Source organism: Mirounga angustirostris, unplaced genomic scaffold (assembly GCF_029215605.1).
Source record: "Mirounga angustirostris isolate CCGP_5_RB_7025 unplaced genomic scaffold, mMirAng1.0.hap1 SCAF_8, whole genome shotgun sequence".
In the NCBI taxonomy this organism is placed as follows: domain Eukaryota; kingdom Metazoa; phylum Chordata; class Mammalia; order Carnivora; family Phocidae; genus Mirounga; species Mirounga angustirostris.
Window position 1 is genome coordinate 42038028 of NW_026991716.1, and position 20458 is coordinate 42058485.

General features: G+C 41.6%; 1 protein-coding gene across 5 annotated transcripts in view; it reads right to left on the reverse strand.

The window, feature by feature from the left end:
- RCAN2 (regulator of calcineurin 2) overlaps positions 1–20458 on the reverse strand; it is a 266517-nt gene that overhangs the window by 93312 nt on the left and 152747 nt on the right. The window contains exon 1 of one of the 5 annotated variants that reach the window (XM_054505399.2): positions 5060–5195. The exons of the other annotated variants lie outside the window; for them this stretch is intronic. Within the exon in view, the coding sequence (XP_054361374.1) occupies positions 5060–5146 (87 nt within the window). The 5' untranslated portion in view covers positions 5147–5195. Of the gene's footprint in view, positions 1–5059; positions 5196–20458 lie in introns of those variants that run through there. 5 annotated transcript variants of the gene reach the window in all.

Sequence of the window (20458 nt, forward strand, 5' to 3'; positions counted from 1 at the left end):
CTCTTGCAACAACGTGGATGGAACTAGAAGGTATTATGATAAGCGAAATAAGTCAATCAGAGAAAGAATTATCATATGATCTCACTGATATGAAGAATTTGAGAAACAAGACAGAGGACAATAAGGGAAGGGAGGGAAAAATGAAACAAGATGAAACCAGAGAGGGAGACAAACCATAAGAGACTCTTAATCTCAGGAAACAAACTGAGGGTTGCTGGAGTGGAGGGGGGTGGGAGGGATGGGGTGGCTGGGTGATGGACATTGGGGAGGGTATGTGCTATGGTGAGCACTGTGAATTGTGTAAGACTGATGAATCACAGACCTGTACCCCTGAAACAAATAATACATTATATGTTAATAAAAAAAATAAACTGTCACCTCTCAGAAATGGTTCCACTGGCCATCCATTCAAAAAGTGGTCAGTGGAATTTCTGGAGAAAGACAAATATGGCAGAACTCTATTTTCCTGATTTCCTCCTCTTTTTGTTACTATTGCTCTGGCAGCTTTAGCAAAATTTAGGAAATCGGAGCTCAAAGGACCCCCAAAGCAACTCCCCTTCCAACAATTTATCCTCCCTCTGCTTCATTTTTCTTCATAGCCCTTATTATACCTGAAATTACAGAATACATTTATCTGTTTACTAGTTGATTATCTACCTCCCCTGTTAAAACATACACTCCGTGAGGGCAGGGATGTCTGTCTTGTCCACCTCCCAGTGCCTAAAGCATTGCCTGGCTCGTAGTTAAGTGCACATACACATGTTTTTGAAGGAATGAACAAATCTCTAGCTCCAACAGTCTTTGAAACTTTTGTTCTTCTAATAAGACCTATCACACCTTCTGCCTGTTTCCCAGTGAGCAGAAAGGAGCTTTGTGAGCCCCTTGTCCCCCATATGAATGTCCATGAACAAAAGACTGGATCCATGGAATATGAAACAGAAGCCCTCTAGCCCAGAAAGGAGGCATCCACCTCTTTTCCATAGGGGAAGCTTTCATTGCAGAGGAGGGATGGCCCCAGGCTAGGCTGCCCCAAGGGGAGGGAGAACATTCTTCTGCAGGCTGCCTCTGCAGCTCTGGGAAGGCACCCACCGTGGCCAGCAGCGGAGAAGAGTGTTTATCATTGGCTGGGAACCAGGTGGAAGAACTGCAGGTGTGGTGAACTGGTCAAAAAATGTTGGGTGAGTCTCAACATTTCTGACAGCTTGGAGATACTGCTTCTAAATTGCATATGCCAAATCTTCATTTGGGGGATATGGGTCAAAGTGTTTAAGCAGAGGTTACTTTAGGTAATTCTTCCCTGACCCCACCTGCATCCATCTGAGCCTAGAAGAGACAAGATCCTGACTTTATAGGATAATCTGTGTCTGGGCTCCATTCCCACCGGCCAAGTTCTGGGCTTGGGGCCTGGGCACTGTCAATATTTTTAAAAGTTCTCCAGGGGATCCCAATGGTCAAGCAGGGTTAAGAACCACTGGACTAAAGCAAAATATAAATTTCATTACCCATATCTGGAGCCCTTTCATTTTTTCGAAGGATTTGGCTCCATGTGGAGGAGGAAGACCATTCTCAGAAATATGGGAAGAATACCGTACAAAACCAACCCTACACACGTATACACACACACATACATAATCTACCTTTCATCCTATCATTTTCCTTCTATTGGGAGGGCTTCATATTTCTTCCTCTGTCTGAGCATTCTTATGCCATAAGACAGACAGCTAAGTTCATACCACCACCAATGGAGTATCTGGAGAAAGACAAATATGGCAGAATTCTATTTGCCTGATTTCCCCCTCTTTTTGGTACTATTGCTCTAGCAGTTTTGATGAAATTTAGGACACTGGAGCCCAAAGGGACCTCAATGCAACCAGCTGAGATCCCCCATTGAGGATAAGGTCTTCTAAGTTGCAATAGGATGTTAGATTTGCATATGTATCCACTCCTTTCAAATAAACCACTGCACTTGTGAAGAGTGCTTGCTGGTTGCATAACCCTGGTGTGGTTGCTTTCCCAAGGGCACTACCTGTATAAAGGGAGAGTCTGTAAAACGCAAGAAAGCCTGAGATCAAGCAAGCCGGATTGCAGGCATGTGAGACAATGCCCCCCGCCCCAAGTGCTTCCCTTTTCTCTAACACTAAATATTAAAGACTTTGAAGAAAGGAACTCCTGGCTCCATCATGTATAAAAGATTGGTAATTAATGAAATTTACCTTTGGAGAAACTTCGGTGCCAGAATTTTACATTTGAACATCTCTTCCTGACAAGAAGCAATGCTCACTTCTAAACAAGGAACATGTGGTTTTTCTCAACAAACCTCTTTGGCCTGCCTTAGTTTGTGCATTTTTTCCCCTTTTTTAATAAGCACAAAGTAGATCTTTGCTTGATAATAATGTCACCTTTTTTTTTTTTTTTAAGATCTTATTTATTTATTTGACAGAGAGAGACACAGCAAGAGAGGGAACACAAGCAGGGGGAGTGGAAGAGGGAGAATCAGGCTTCCTGCCGAGCAGGGAGCCCGATGCGGGGCTCGATCCCAGGACCCTGGGATCATGACCTGAGCCGAAGGCAGATGCTTAACGACTGAGCCACCCAGGCGCCCCAATAATGTCACCGTTTTACATTAAATGTCTAAAAGGAAGTGCTGTGTTTTCTAAGTTGCTAGTGTGTGTGCGTGTGTGTGTATGTGTGTGTGTGTGTTTGGGGATTTGGGAGGGAAAGGAGGTTCAGTGTCCTGGATTATCACTGTAAACTCAGCTGGAGTTAAGACATTCCAGTTAACTGGCAAAAGGAAACTATCACCTTCAGAGGATGTCTAAAAAGATGACGGGGACAGTTACAGCTAGAGCTAACAGTTATTGAACACTAAATACGTGTCAGGCACTGTGTTAATTATCTCACATGTATAATTTTCTTTAATCCTTCTACCAAGCCAATGAGGTAGAAACTACTATTATAGCGACATTACAGGTGAGAAAATAAGGCACAAGAAAGATTAGGTAACTTGCCGCAAAGAAACAAATCCACTGTGATTCAGTGGTGTCTAGCAGTAAAGACATCTAACACATCTTTCTGGGGAGAGTCTTGCCAGAAAAACCCATACATTTCTGATGAACAGTGTCAGCTGCGTTATAATCTGGCCCTGACTCACTCCCCGGTTTCCCATCCAATCCCTCACAGAGAACCTACTGCAGTCAAATGCATTGACTCACCCGACTGCAAAATGGAATGCTTTCCATCCCTGTGCCGCCCCTCTTCTGTATCAAAATCTACCCACCTTTAAGTGCAAGCATCACTTTCTCCACAAAGCCCTCCCAGCCACTCAAGGACAATCAGCTGTAGGAATGCTGTGTCCCCTTAATTCCACAAAACACTCCATCTTTAAGAAATAGCATATGTCTTTATCACAGACCCATCTGTCATACAAGCATATTTTTAAGCTCCTTCCTGAATAAGCACAATACCTGGCATATTGCAGATCCTGAATAAAAATGTTCTCACTATCATTTCTTGGACTAAAAAAAGTTCAGATCATCTTATGACGTTTGCAGAGCACGCATGTAATCAACAGATAACTGTTAAGGACAGAGGGGAACTAGGAAGTTTGACTCGGCAGACACATAATTCTGTACCAGCAGTTGCTGGAAGATGTCTCTCTATCCAGCTACCTGCACGGGACTGGAAGTTGGTTTTAAACCGGAGGGGCTTTCATGGCTGCTCTCTCTCCTGGGGTGCTTACGGCAGGTCTGACCGGCTGCACCGGGGGTCTCTGCACGCACGTTTCCATTTCGGACACAATCATAGGCAGCACCAAACCATGCTATCCTAATTTTCCGAACCTCAATATGACAGGTGGTAGACACAGGCACAGCACCAGCAGAATTGGTAAACACGGAGCCACACATTTGAAATATTCAGGAACAACAAACCGGATTCTTGAATCCATGTCAAGAGAGGGTTCGAAACCGCAGTCCTGAATGACAGAGCCAAGTGTTAGGCTGGTGATATGCTAGTGAACGCATAAATCCCCACCTGCCAAGCCCCGGGGTGTCACCTACACACACTCAACAATGCAGAATGCAGGGTTTTCCTTTGAGTACAGACTAAGGTGAAGGCGGAAAATGATTATGCACTGTAATTCCCCTTTGCTTCCTCCTGTTACACAATGAGTAACTGTCCTTTCTCTGTGTGAACTGTTCAAGTAAGAGGCTTCTGCTAGCTCTTCTTTGCCATACGAGAGAAGAAAGCAAAATCCCCATTTTCCAAGCATGGACTCTTTTTCATAATATAAAACCAAATGAGGAGGGAAAAAAAAGACCGACTATCATCAGGGGACAATTACCTAGACAATTAAATGATTGCTGCAGACAATCTGTGGGGACCAACAGCCTGGAGTCCTACATCTTAAGATGCCGAATTTATTTATGGCTGAACTTTCTTGATGGACAACTGCTGAGGGAAAATGACTTGCTTCCTTTGCCTGACAAAGAAAATTTCAGCAGCTGCTCTGCAACTTTGATTTCCAGAGAGCTAGAGATTGAACCTGTCATCTGTAGGACAGCTTTTGTTCCACTGGAAGACCACATCATGCATGGCACAGTGCAGTGACGGGCCCTGAAGGGCTTACTGTCCCACTCTCAGGGTGTCCTGGGTGCGACGTTTATTATGTGTGCTTTCTTCATTGAATCCGCGATCAATACCCCTCTCAACACTACGGACTGGCAAATTCTCCTTACTGACACACAGATACGAGACTACGAAAACATGTCTACTATGAAAGGGATGCCTGGGGGTGGGGGTGGGGGTCACCTAATAGAAGAGACAAGGAAAAAAAAAACCAGACAATGGTGGACCTTATCACATTCGAAATTCATGTGCCAGTCCCTCTTCTAACTTATTCTAATTAAACACAGGCATGCACTCCCCACTTGCATTCCTAGCGCAGACTGTGAGCTGAAAACTATTAACCAAAGTCCTGCCTGTCTCCTTAAGCGAAAAAAGGCTCTGCCGAGCAGCTTCACTACCAGCAACAATGAAAAGGAAGATTGCAGGTGCATACCTTAACCTCCTGATTGGTAAAGACCTCGACATCCACCACACAGGCAACCAGAGTGGAAACATCACAGTCCATGCTAGGGGCTGGCATTCCCCCTCCTGAATTTTCAATCAAGAGCTAGGCGACCTCAGAGCTGTGCGTGATGGGAAGAGCCTCCAGGTGGATGTGGCCGTGGCCGGCCCCGGGTGCCGCCTCGCCCTGGGGATCGCCGGCGCTCGGCACCTGGAGCCCGCTCCCTCTGCACGCACGCAGCCCGCGTCTGAGGCTGCACAGCAGACTAATGAACGGCCCCGGCTCTCTCATGGCAATGACATCACCACCAAGACTGACACAAGCTGAAGCTATTTTTTCCCCCCCAAGCCTTTTATCTCTAGGCAGTGCAGTGGAGCAAATTGAACATGATTATGTGCTAAATCTGAACTCAGACTAAATCAATTCAGGCGGCATTCGCTAGGAACTGAGTCATAGCTGTTGTTTCAGCCGAGTGCTTATGTTTGCAAAAAGCAAGGGGGAGAATCTGACACGAGAGGCTCTGCTTCGGGAGGGTGGGTAAATAATTCTGCAGATGAGCCTCCTGAGGTTAAGGTGTGACAATTTTCTGCCTCAGAGATGAGCAGGAAGTTGAGGCATTTTGCAAATTGCTTGGCTTCTGCTCATTGCCCTGTGCCGCTAAGCAGCCACACGTGTTCTGGACATCCTAATGCATCCCAGGCACGGGCTGAATAGAAATCCATTCTTGGAGTGACTAAAGAGCTGGTCGTCAGTCATTTAGGCGGCCTGGTAGGAGAAGATTAGGTTTGTAAAATTCTATTTGAAGCACGTAAGTGCAGACCAGCAACTCTAAAAGCACCCTTCCAAGCACGAGATTTCAGACTATCTCCAAGGTCATTCAAACCAAAAGCAATCGTGGAAAAGGAGTTACAGCAAACGTCTCATGCGGGGACAGATGGCAGAATCTAATGGGCAAATGCACTGATGTGGGTCACTGTCAGAGCCTCGGGGCTCTATTTCGCCTGAGACTTTGAACGTGTCTGGTTGCTTTTTCTGGTTTCTCTTCCTGATTGTGAATCATTGAGGGGCAGGGCCATGGATAATTCATCTTTGTATCTGAGACTTGAGCAGAGTGGAGAGAGAAGGCAATAATTGTTTAATGAATGAATCAACTAAACAGGAATAGCCTTCTTTGACGGCAGGGATGAGCAAAGAGAAAATATCAGATGAGTTTTTATTTTATCATTAGTTTTGTAAAAGTCCCAGTAGAACTCACTAACATTCTCGCAGGATTTGTTCCCCCGGGAATGCGGTGGCATCTTTGGTGGCCATGAGAGCATCAGATTGGCACCTTTCTAACACATGATTGGACAAAGTGTTCCAATTTTGCAGGCAGATGAGAAAGGTGACTTTTCAGACCACAAGTACAAGTTTTGTGGTTGGTCCTCATTGGATTACAATTGGACCTAGTGTCCGTTCCCCTTCAGTAAGAGATTTCCCATGCTAAATGAAAGCAGTCCACAAATACAAATATTTGATGAAATTTTGTGGGTGTGTCTGTCTGTGTGTATCTGTGTGTGTCTGTGTGGCACTTACTATGATGTCCAGGCCACTATGGGGAATATGAAGTTATATACGCAGATAATTTAACTAACACTTACTGAGTGATGACTATATGCAAAGCTCTGCACCAGATGCTCTTAAGGGTAAAATGATGAATAAGCAAAATTCACTATCCTCATGGGGCTTAAAATCCAGCGGAGGAGATAAGACATGGAGACAAACATCTATACAATGAGCCAGTGGCCGTCGAGATGGTGGCTAAGGAGCTACGGACAGCATTTAGTGGCAACCCTGGAGGAAGAGCAATGGATAATGAAAGCAGCTGTGGCAGGTGAGCATCAAGAAGGAGGACATGGCCTCTGCTCTGATCTTGCAACATGGGTAAGGCTACGGTAGACAGAGAAGGGGTAGACAGAGAAGGTGAGGGGAGCCCATCAGACAGGGGCAGCAGACTAGAAGTGCTCAGACCAAAAAAAGAATAGGTTATTTGAGGGGCAAGGCATACTGAAGCTCAAATTTGACTGTAGCCAGGGGTAGACAAGGGAACAAGAGACAGATGACTCAAAGCCTTGAGGGACCCTTAGTGTCTACCCAGTTGCCCATGGAATGCCAGGAAAAGTTTTTGAGAACATATATGGAGCTTATATATACATAAATATAGCCAAAATGTAAAGTATATACAAAGATGAATATAATTTTGAATACCATCGACATCTGTTCAAGAGGCAAAACAGACATCACTACTCTTTCCATATGCCATGGCGTATGCTAAAATTGACTTTTGTAAAATTTCACACCAGCGGCGTGCTGGTAAGTGTCTAACAATCAGCTCGCTGAAAAGAAAAGCCCAGGGTGTAGTGTTTGCTGATTTCTGTGGTGTAAATATTCTTATCAGGGCTGATTGCAAGCAACTAATATGAAGTCACTTGAATGTGAAGTTGGGAAGCGATGCCTATGGTCTGTTCACATCAGCTGATTGAGCTGCCTGCAGCGGACCACTGTTTCAGTCCTGAAAACACTTCATCTGCAGAGGTTAGGTCCAGCATGCATGTCCAGAGCCCAACAAGGAACAGCAGGGCAGTAGGAAAAACGCATTGTAATCACTGGGATCTGTGCATTCTTTCACACTTTCTATGTAGGAAAGAGCTAGAAAGGACTCACATATGTTATTTCAAGAAAAACAGCCATGCTATGATAAGTCTTGGCAGGAGGACATTAGTCTATCCAGGAGGCAGAGACCCACTCAAAATTGTAACGTAAGTATTTTTTTCTGATGCATCCTTAGTTTCTCCATTCTGATTTGTTTCTGCACTGGAGATTCCTTCCTGTGCTCCAGAAACCACTAACTTTATGCTTTCCTCTCTTAAAACTCTTTTCAAGGATACAGCTATCAACTCATTTATATTAGCATGAAATGACTGATAATTCAGAGTATTACCCATCACAGAGGAATCTGTATTTTAACAAGGGGACCGAGTATTAAGTTGAGTAAATGTGTTTTTAGGGTGGAATTATATGCATTGAGAGCATATGGTGATTCTAAAATAAAATTATTGGGCTTTTAAAATAGGTTGGTTCAACAAATTGGATATACAATACAATTCAATTGCCTCTACAAAAGCAGTCATTTTCCTATAGACCAGAGCTCCTAAGGGGCTTCCATGTTAAAATAGTGTCCTGTTTCTCTAGATAGAGTGTACTTTTTATAGCTGGGAGATGACTGACAGGCTTGGAGGTGTCTGAGGTATGTATATAAGCACGCTGGCTGATGACTATAAGGCCCTACATACCCTGGCTCCTACCCACTCTCCATCTCGTCTCATACCATTTTTCCCTGTGCTCTCCATGTCCCAGACCCACTGGTTTTCTCTGCATTCCAAAGAAGCACCTAGTTCCTTCTCATCTCAGGGCCTTTGTACTTTGCTATTGCCTTTGTCTGAACATATCCAGATCTCTTCATGGCCGGATCCTTCCTATCATCCATCTCTCAGCTCAGATACCATCCCCTTGGAGAAACTCTCCCTGATCACGTAAAATAAAATGTGTACACAAACATATGCATGCATGTGCACACACACACACAGAATCAATTCCTATCCCAGCATCTTCATTTTAATTTTATTCATAGCACTTTTCATTCTCTGAAATTACTGTTCACTTTTTAATTTATTGTTTGTTCCTCCAACTAGAATTTAATCTTCACAAAAGCAGAGATTTTGCCTAGTCTGTTCACTGCTTTTCTCAAGGGCTAGAAGAGTGCCTGACACTTAGGAGGTGTTCTATTAAATATCTGATGCATGAATGGATGAATGCATCTTAAAAGACAAGTAGAGGGACTCAACCCAAAAGAGGTGCCTTCTGATCTAGGAGTTTTAGGAAGGTCCTTGCAGGAAGGTATATGGGCATAGAAGTTCTGTGATCACCCCCTTTCCTGACAGCTGAATCCTGGCACAGCTCTGCTCAGGAGCACCCTTCCCAGCAGAAGTGGCCATAAAATCATACAATTCATCCAAACCACTGCTCTTCCAATGACTGACCACGTTAAGAAAATGGATGCAACATGATGCAGACCCTTTAGACAAAGATCACTTTCCTGCCCCTCTGGCCAGGCAATTCTTACAGTCACCTCTAAGTAGGCAGGAGGAGATGTGCATCTTTTAATCCAGAGGCAGAAGCCAAATCTGCCTTGCTAATAAGCACAGATATTCCCATGAAAGCTATGGGATGTCAAAGGCTTTGCTCCTCTACATGTCTTTTGGTATCACTTGTTTTTAATATTTATCATCGAAAACCTCAAACATATTCAGAACTAGAAGGGATATAATAATAAGCCTTCACATACCCACCAGTCAGATGCAAGAATAACTTTGGGGGCCAATCTTGCTTCTTCTCTGCCAGTGGGTTTCAGAGTGTGGTCCCCACCAACAGCATCAGCATCATCTGGAAACTTGCTAGAAAGGCAAATTCTTGAATCCCGCCCAAGACTGAATGAGAATCTCTGGAGGCGAGGCTGGTATCTGTATTTTAATAAGCCCTCCAGGTGATTCCAATGCAAAGCCAAGTCCGAGGATCACTGCTTCATGTCCCTACTCACTCCCAGTTATTTTGAAACAGATGTCTGACCCTATCACCTGTAAATATTTCAGTATATATCTCGAAAAGATAAGGGTTCCTCTTTGGAAATCACAATACCTATCATCACACAACCCAAAAGAAAGACTACTTCCTCAGTATATCATCAAATATCCTGCCAGTGTGCACATTGCTCCAAACTACCAATATTCTCTTTTTTCTCATCCACTCTCTGCTCCCTCCCCAGTCTCATCTGCTGTCTCCTTCCTTCCTTCTTTCCTTCATTTGTTAAGTTTGTTGGTCTAAATTGGGATCCAAGCTGTGGTGTCTTCATTGTCTCTTTTAATCTATAGAATTCTCCCACATCCCTTCTTTTTTTTCTTCTTCTTCTTCCTTGGAGTTTGCTGTTGATGATGAAATCATGTCATTTGTCCTTTAGTTTCCCCAGTCTGTATTTTCATGATGAGCTCCACACAGTGTCATTTAACTGGTTTCTCTGTTACCTGTAGCTCCTGTTAGTTAGATTCAGAAGACTGATGGATTCAGGTGTGGCAGGACCTCCTTCCTAGATGGTATTGTGTTCTTCCATCAGGGGGTACGTAATGCAAGGCTGTCTCTCCTTTAATGCAAATGCCTAGACTCATTCTTTCTTTAGGATTTGCGGAATAATGGTACTCCTTCTTCATGTGTTCATGGACTACTTCCATGAAGAGGAACTACTCATCTACATTTGTGTGAGACAGGCAAAATACACACTTTACTCTTTTCCTTTATTAGCTAGTTTTTAAAAATAATTTGTTTCCTTATTATCCTTCAAAGAAGATCATTGAGGTTTTTTTAAGTATCATTATGAACTCATGAATTAAATATATTTAGTGAGTTTAAATACTGTGTAGTTTTATTTTATTGATGCTTCAATTGCCCATCTTTGGCTGGTGAGAGTCTAATAGTGAGTTTAAATCCACTGTAGTTTTATTTTATTGATGCTTCAATTGCCCATTTTGGTTGGTGAGAGTCTAATCAGGTTGGCTCTGGTGTCCTTTTGACATAATCCCAATGTCTTCGAGGGCTACCTCTCCTTCTGGCATGACAAGATATTCCAGGCTCATCTTGTCCATTTCCTGTTTCAGATAAAGAATCAACAATTTCTCCAAGGAGCCTCAGTTCCACTTAGCAAGCATTTTAACATATTTTCAGATCATAATTTATATACTTATAGAGAGGTGCTCTTCGCACCGGGTTGGTTATTGTTTATAAGCATTTCAGTGGACAGAGCTAGGAATTATATAAATGTATTTAAAAGATAGCATATGAGTTCAGACTGATGATTTCAAATCCAAGACTACAGTGTTTTTGCTGAGATGCATCAGTCTTATATCTGTATCCCCTTTCTTCTACATCAAATATCTTGGTCATTACCAAAAACATAATTATTCACTTGCCTTATCCCATACTATCTGTACAGCAGTCTTGGAATCACATGATTAATACTACAAGGAACAATTTAAGATTTTTTTCCCAGTTCTTTTTCCCCTTTGGGTATATCCCATAAAGGAGATACAAGTTACAGTGTCTTACCATCATTTGAAATAGTTCCTCTATCCCACCAACTGGATAAAAAGTTAGGTTCATTGGTTTCAAAATTTGTTACTTTTAGAAACATTTACTTTGTAAGGTTCATTTGTTTCTAAAATGTTTCCAAAGTTGTTTGCTTTTTTTCCAAAGTAACATCTTTGAATTCATAAGGATTATCATTCCCATTAAACTTAATTTTGTTTTATAATTATAAAAAATATTGCATGGTTCAAAATTCAAAACTACAAATCTACAAAGAAATAGAGCTTTTATCCCTGTCTCCTTCACCCCATTCCCCTCCTCCCTCCCATACAGGTCACTGTTATTTCATCTTTATTGTTTATCCATTCTTTTGTTACCAAAAAAAGCCAAACTAGCAAATATATATGTTTATTTTCCCTCTCCTTTTTAGACAAATGAGAGCATATTTGCACACTTTATTCTCTTGCTTTTATCATTAAAAAATGTGGCCCTAGAGATCATTCCATAGTAATATATAGTAATATTCTTATTCCTTTTTATAGCTGTATAGTATTCCACCATTTATGAAGTTTGCGAAACTAGGCCCCTATTGATAGGCATTAGGACTGTTTCTAGTCTTCGGCTATTAAATAATGCAGCCATGGATAGACTTTGCTCATGCTTTTTCACGTTTGGGGACTGACTCCAGAAGTGGAATTGCTGGGTTAAAAGGCAAGTGTATATGTGATTTTGCTAGATCCAGCCAAACTCTCCTCCATAGAAGTTGTGTCACTTTGCTTCCAAACCAGCAATTTATGAGAAAGTGTTTCCCCGCAGCATGTGTTGTGGAATGTATTAGACATTTGCCCATCTGGTGAGCAAGATGCATTTAGTCCAGTGTGGAGTTTTGATTTGCACTTCTCTTATTATGGACACATATATGGGTCTTTCTGTATGTGCACTAGTACAGCATTGTTCTAGTCAATCCCCACTATCTTTTCTCCAGCTAATTCAGGTTCTGTTTCTCACCTGAGCAAGCAAGACATCCTAAACACACCCCAGAAGGCCTCAATGAGCTTTGTTCGCATTACTCTTAAGAGCAAAGTGGAGCATTGGCTCCTGCAGTTAAGAGCCATTTACACTTCTTTTTCTGTGATACCTCACTTAGGTCCGGTCATCACAGGTCAAACACATTCTCACCCCAGGTCTCTTGCAGGTGGCATCCCTTGCCTTGAATGCCATGTCCCCCATCTTAGCAGGGCTCACTCCTCCACGGAAGGCAGGTCTCTGCTCAATGGCCCACGTCAGAGAAGTCTACCCTCATCTGTCTCTCACTAAGTAGCACCCTCTGACTATCTTCTTCCTCTTGTTTTATTTCTCTTCAAAGAACTTATCACTAACTGATGGTATACATTTATTTGTGTAGTTTCATTTTATCTCTCCCATGGGAATGCAAGCTCCATGGGGGCAGGGCTCCCCTAACTTGTTCACTATGGTTTCCCTATGTGCCTACAATGGGGCCTGGTGCACAATGAGAGCTCAATGAACATGTGTTGGGTGAATGAATAACTGAATAAGTGAAATCCTTTTGCTCTGAGTGGTGACTAAGGACAGGTGCTGCCGGGGACATGGACAAGATGTAAGTGTATAAAACGGGTCCCTCTGAAGGAGAATGAGCCTGAGAAGGGAGAGTGAGGCCAATGAAGGTGCCTCAGGTCACTGGGCAGTGGGGATGGTGAGGTGGGGGCAGGGGAGGTCCATAAGAAGTGAAAGCGATGCTGAAAGGGGAGAATGAGGAACACAAAATCAAAATCAAATGCCCCAGTTTGCAGCAGACAGCCCTATGCCATGTGTAGCTGCAATGCCCTCATTCAGACTCAAGGACAGCCATTCCATCACTGTGGGTATGTGAGCAGTTAGCACCTACTGAAGTCCTACAAATCTCTGACAGCTAATCCCAACTGGCATGCTGAGGAAGCCATCACCATTTCTTCTTTGCCTTGCCCTCTTCCCCAGTTCCCAGGGTCTTATCCCTGCCTTGATCCTTCCTTTAAGAAGACATATTTCCCCTTTCAAACCTCCACATCTGAATCGGATGGTGCATTTTTATAGAGGCAGTGCTATGCCTAAGAAGCTGATGTACTTGAAAAATGACAGGGATGAAAAACAAATAGGCTGTTTGCTTAGCACTCCTGTCTTTGGACATTTATTTCTCTGGGAACTGCTCCTCCTCCTTCCATCCTGGATTCATCTGAGGTGGCCCTGATCAGACTAAGCCAGTCAGAGTTCTCATGAGGATTTTCCAAACCAAAACTGGGTCAGGAGAATATCAATGATATTCTAGTATTATTCCAACCAATGCCTCCCTCTTTCCGCAAGCCAATTCAGATACTATTTCTGTCACTAACAACCAAAAAAGTCCTAGCTAACTCACATACACATGCGCACACACACACACACACAGCCCTAGATTAAATAACAGGGGACAAAGGGGACAATAAAGTGGGAGTCATTCATCAGGTTTTCCAACCGTCTCATTGAAACTACCCCTCCGCCTATTTACATTAGGGGTGAGTGAGCTGGCACCATCCTAAAGCCCTCCTGAAGTACCAGCAGGAGTCCCAGGATGGATCTCTGCAAAGAAAACCGCCTCACAGAATCATCTTGCCATCTCTGATGGTTTTGCCCTGCTAATCCCCTTTTCAGGTTTTGGAGCTATCTAACTAGTATTTGGTCACCTGCTTTGAAAATCTGCATATTGGTCTGATACCTACGTCTACTTGGACTATCATATTTTTATTTTATTGTGTCTCAGTTGCAACTTGGAATTTATGGTCCTGTCATACATCACTTAATTAGGGTTAACCTAATTCATCAGCATTGTGTTGTTTAAACTTCACAATAGGCCCCACTTAGAGAATGAGGAAGTCATTTGACTCAGGTGAAGTAGCTAGAAAGTGGTAGAGCTAGGTTAAATCTAAACCACTTATCTCCAAGTGTGAACTCTTAACTTCTCTGCTACATAAACTTTAACGTTCTGGGGGACAGAACATGAACACATCTGCACTTTTGAAAGCATTCTAGTGGTGATGTGAAGGCTGGATTGGAAAGTATCAGAGTCTCATCTTCAAGGAGATGGTGCCAGTGACAAGAGTGGGTTTCTTATAGAGATGAAAGATTCCATCTACCAGCAAAATCAAGAAAGCCTTAGGGCACCTGGGTAGTGTAGTCGGTTAAGCAACTGACTCTTGGTTTCGGCTCAGGTCGTGATCTCAGGGTCGTGATTTCAGGGTCATGGGATTGAGCCCTGTGTCCAGACTCTTAGGCACTGAGGGGATGGATTATGGAGATGGAATAGTAATTTAAGGAAAAGGGTGGATATGAGAAACACCATGGAGATAAAATGTTTAGGATTTAACAATTAATTGGCTGCCAATGTAATGGGCTGGGGATGGGGAGTAACACGAGGAGGGAGGCAGGATGGAGATACCAGAAAAAAAGAGAAGGGGAGGCAGGGAGAGAAGGAGATTCTAAGGTTCTAAGCCTAGGTAGATATGGTTAACTTTATCTGAAATAACTTAGGTATGTTAAAATGTGATCAGTTTTATATATCCATGACAGACACATTCACAGTTGTTCATTTCAATCTTTAGCTAATATCATTAATGTTTACATTAACAAGAACAACAAAAAAGCAAAAAAGAAGGCTAAAGGTAAAACCTGAGATTATGACTTGTAGTGGTAATAGGTACTAGTCTTTATAGGTATTAATCAGGGATGGACATTACTACAAAACTGTTATAGTTCTGACTAGTTAAAACTCTAGAAACATGCCCCCCATCTCAGCCCATTCTCCTTCTCAGGTTAAAACCTAAGACATGGGAAAAATAACCTGCAAATCTATGAACAGTGATCATTCTACACAACTATCTCTACTCTGTTTTAAAAAGGCTGAGGCTTTAGTTTGACATGTAAATATATGAAAGTATTTGGTAAGTCTTGCTCTTTATTTGAAACTAACAACTTATGAAGCACAAAAATACTTCTGGAAAAGCAAATGTACCATTTTTGGACCTGAACTTCTAATCTAACCAAGTTTGCTACTCTTCCTGTGCTCCCTCTCTCAATTGTGACAACACCTTCCACCCAGTCACCTTGCATCATACCCCTAGTCACCTTTGATTCCTTCCACTGGCAGCCCAGAGGAGCTGATTGATCCAGAGCCTCAGTGAGGTTGTCAAAGGGCCCTGTCTCTCTGACTCTGTCTTCTGAAGGTCAGTGTCATTCTAAAGCTGATTCCCAGGATGGCTCTCAGTAGCAAGCACTGCCTCTATTTCATTCTACAACTGGCCCACTTAAGTCACCTGTTCACCTGTGAACATGACTGTGGCTGGGGTAAGGAATATGCTGATTAGCTTAAGCCAATTTGGATCCACTCCTCCAGTAAGAAGTGGTGTTGGTTTTCCTTGAAGTAGGGTTGCATGAGAATGGATGGATGTGCAAACAAGTACCTGGGTTAGGAGAGGGATGGATGCTGGATGGGCATCCACCAATGTCTACCACTGTTTCAATTCTATACCTTTCAGAATAGGCTTTCGGTTGCAAATGATAGAAACTGCTCTTGGCTACTAGCAGAAAAGCAGCATATAAGGAAGTTAGCAGGTAGCTCCTACAGAATTAACAATTTTGAGAAATAGCTTCAGAAAGTAGGTTGGAATGAAGAGGGTCTAAACTACAGAAGATGACCTCTGAGATGATGCTGTAGGAACAAATGAAATAGGATGCTACCACTGGAACCCACAACCATCAGACTCATCACTTTTCTGCTGCCCTGAGTGATATCTAACGGTTCCTGCGATTTTGTGTAATACTCTCTGAGTTCAGTTAGTCAAGCCTGAGTCATGTACCCCAAGCCCAGCTGCCAGGATATCTAGTTAGGGAAATTTTGGTCCATAGCCTCTTAGTAAGAGATGGTAACCCTACCAAGGATCATAGAGGGGAGACTTCCTCAACATAGAACAGGGTGGGATGCTGGACAGCTCAAAAATAACAAGGTTCTACTATCAGCCTCCTACCCACTATGCCTCCCTGCCCACTCATCTTTTTATTTAATTTTTATTTAACACCACCAGATTCATCTGGAACTAGTTCTGGTGACATTACTCCCTGGCTCAATATCTTCATTGTTTTCCTACTGATGGTAGAATTAAAAGTGGGTTTTTTTTTTTTTAATATGGTGACACCAACCTACTTCTCCAACCATTTTTTTTTCTAACTACTGCTCTGCACAATCCTATTTTCCAAATGAACTGAAGTTCTTGATATATGACATATTATTAAAACTACTCTGCTTTGCATAGGTTATTTCCTATCACTGCAATTCCTTCATTCAACCACCCCTTCCATTCAATGGTTATTTATTGAACATATTATATGACCCAGTACACAGCAAGGCAATTGGCCATAGAAAGATAAGTCACTATCTCCTTCCTCAAGGAGGTCATGGTAAAGGTAGTAAAGAATTACAATCTGATAAGACAGGCTAGGACAGAATAGAATATTATGTAATATAAATTTTATTTTCTACAAAATGTTGGTACAAAGTATAGCATGAGCATAGGATAAGAAGTATCTAAGTTTGCCTTAGAGAGGGGGCATTTAGAGAAGGTTTCCCTAAGAAGGGAATATTTTGCTAAACTTTGAAAGTTAAGTAATTTGTTAGTCTTCCAGATGGGCAAGCAAGTAGGGAAGTCACTATTAAGTGTAGGCAGGAGCATGGCATGATGTAGCTAAGTATGAGAAACGATGAGTAGACTAATACTGCAGAAATTCCCAGGTGGAGTCAGAGATTAGGGGTAGAGAGCCATGGAAAATGCACCTAGACTGTTAGGCAAAGGCCTGACCATAAAGAGTTTTGTGAGTTATAGATAGGAATTTCAATTTTGTTCCATAAAGAGAGAGAGAGAGAGAGAACCAATGAAGGCTATCATAGTAGCCCCTTGACTCTCCCTGCTTCTAATTTCACTGCTATTGTATCTATCTTGCAAACCATGTGCGGCCAGACAGATCTTTCTACTAAGGAAATATAATCATATTACTATCCATAAGAGCGGAGTGCAAAGCTGGAACCAGGGCTACATATAGGCAAAAGAATATAGTAAGGAATATTAAAAATCCAAAAGGCAAATAGGCCCTTAAGACTTGTGCTGGAAATTTCTCATGCTACCTTAGTGGAAGGTCAGCCTCCACCACTAAAATAATGCACATTACTTCCATATACATAATGCACACAAATCCATTATAGCTCTTACCTCACCGAATGGTTTAAATGTTTTATTATATACTCAGCACTCAGCATGTTGCTAAGCATAAAGCATACAGCAAGTAATCAAGATAATGTCTGATAAATGGGTAAAAGAATGCATAAGTGAAAGACAAAACAAGTTAATGCCATTCTCACTTCCTTTTATGGATGGATTAGTTCTGAGTTGTTCTACCATAGCAACAGCTCTATTTGCTTTAGACTTTGGTGCTTAGCATTAAGTCCCCTGCCCCACCACCCTATTCTTTAACTCCTCAAGCTTTGAGAGTCTTAGAGATTTACACTGGAAGAACTAAGAAGCATAGCCATGAAGACTCAGATGCATTTACGTGTATAAAGAGAAGTGGCTGAAAGTCCACCAAAGGCTTGTGCTCCTTCAATAGTATAGAACTGTAATTTCCCATCAGGGCTACAGTTCTCATTCCACGGGTGATCCTGTGATTGTTCTGTCCAATGGAGTAGAAACAGAATTAATGTATGCCACTTTCAGGCCTGGCCTGTAAGAACCAGCTGCAGGACCCTCATTTTTCTTCAAACTGATCTTTGGAGCCAAGTTTTGAAGATGGTAGAGCCTATGTCAGCCTAGGTCTTTGAATGACTGCATGGAGCACATTCCTATACCTTTCATCATCCTCCTCTACCACACTTCTAATGGGGTTTTACATGAGTGGAAAATAAACCTCTTTTCTGTTAAGCCCCTGAGATTTTAGAGCATCTCTGGTATAGCAGACATCATCACTGTAACTAATACAGCATCCATGTGCGTGTATGAGAATATGTGTGAAAGTAAAATCCAATTTTATACAGAATCAAAAACAAAATGGGGATAGAACCATAAGTAAGACTATTTAGAGTACCTGGGTGGCTCAGTCAGTTAAATGTCTGCCTTCAGCTCAGGTCATGATCCCGGGGTCCTGGGATTGAGCCCCACATCGGGCTCCCTGCTCAGCAGAAGTCTGCTTCTCCTCTACCCCTCTCCCCTGCTTGTGAATCTCTCTCTCTCTCTCTCATTCTCTCTCTCTCAAATAAATAAATAAAATCTTTTTTATTTTTAAAGAAGACTAATCCTTGAATGTGGAAAATCTTTCATTTTAAAATTTAATTTGAATGTCTTAAATTAGCAAGTAAACAGGTACTCATAATGTTATTTTATGTATAATGGTCAGTATGTGTCAAGACAGAGACCATGGGAAAAAAATGGAGCTTGAGAAAAGAGCTGGAAAACATAAAAGATAAAATGAATCAGATCAGAAAAGATTTTCTGGTAAAGTTCATAATTTTTTAAACAACTGAATTAGAAATAAACAGTGATTATGACTGGTTAGATTTCAAATAAATAAATCATTAGAATTATGTATAAGAAATATAACTTAGAAATAATGAGAAATACATTATGATTATGTCACTGGATCTTGTCAAGCTTCAGACTGCTAATACCTCACACTTTAAGAAGATTCCATCTGCCTAAAAATGTCAGGTAGGGCCATCAAATGACTTGCTCTGTATTTCTAAACATTCTCGGGCTAGAGAAGGAAGGCATCTAAAAAAGTCAATCTTCTTTCATAAGCCATATCTTCTTTCATTTTACGTTCCCCCCCCTTTTTTTTTTGTAATAAGTAGTAAAACTAGAACAGAGAAAGGTAAAGAAGGAGAGGTAAGAAGCCACATGGAATGCACAAAAGAGATGTTTCTGGTATTAGATGTCAGGCTGATTATACACATTCATACCATCCAGATTGGGATTTGGGTTGGGGATGTCTGCTGGGCATGGCAATACCTTCGGAAATTTCCAAAACTTTGAGAAATCACATTCTTTCTTTGACTGAGATATGTCTTTTGAGTGTTTTCATAGAATTGGAGTATCAAAAGTAGAGAAAAAAAGATCTCAGGGTCCTGGGATCAAGCCCAGCATCAGGTTCCTTGCTCAGCAGAGATCCTGCTTCTCCCTCTTCCCCTGCCCATCCCCCCAGCTCATGCTCTCTCTCTCTCATGTGCTCTCTCAAATAAATATTTAAAATCTATAAATAAATAAATAAAACACACAGAAACTTCTTCCTGTTAAATACAGAAAGTTGTAAGAAGCCATTGTTTCACTCTGTCAAAAAAAATAAGTTACACAAACTATGCAATCACAGGTTTTAAACACCCCATAAGAGAGTTAAAGAAAAAGAAACCTAAGTGAACTAAATTCCATAAAGTAATGAGCCCTTCTCATGAGAGAAGAAATATATGAATGCTTTCATCTTTCATGTAATAGTGGGAGAAAGAAGAATTTACCAGAGACAGATATAAGAGATGAGATAAACTCCTCAGAAACTTTTATGGTTTCACGTGGGCTGGAATAACGGATTTGAATCCCATAGAGTCCCAGATGAAGAGCATGTTTGTAAAGCCAATAGTTTACTGAGACCAAAACTAAAATAAAGAAAAAGAGATCTGTGGGACTCTATAAAGTATTAAAGCATAAGTCCCCAAAATAGAAGAGAGAATGATGCAGAAGAAATATTTGAAAAGATAATGGCCAAGATTTTCTCTAAATTGATTAAAGATGTCAATGCATACACCCAAGAAGCTCATTAAACCTCAAGATCAGCAGATCTAGATACATTATAGTTGAACTCCTAAAATTCAAAACTAAAGAGAAATATTAAAAGCAAGAGCAAGAAAAAGATACAATACATAAAGGGGAACAACAATGAAAATGACAACTGACTTCTTAGAGAAACAATGGCAGCCATAATGCAATGGAAAAACATATTTAAAGTAAAGAATACAACAAAAAATTACTTTCAAATATGAAGGCAAACACTTATCTGTTGCTTGTGAAAATGTAGAGTAGTACAGCCACTTTGGAAAACAGTTTGGTAGTTCCTTAGTAAGTTAAATATTAGTTTAAAATATGATTTTAAAGTTCTACT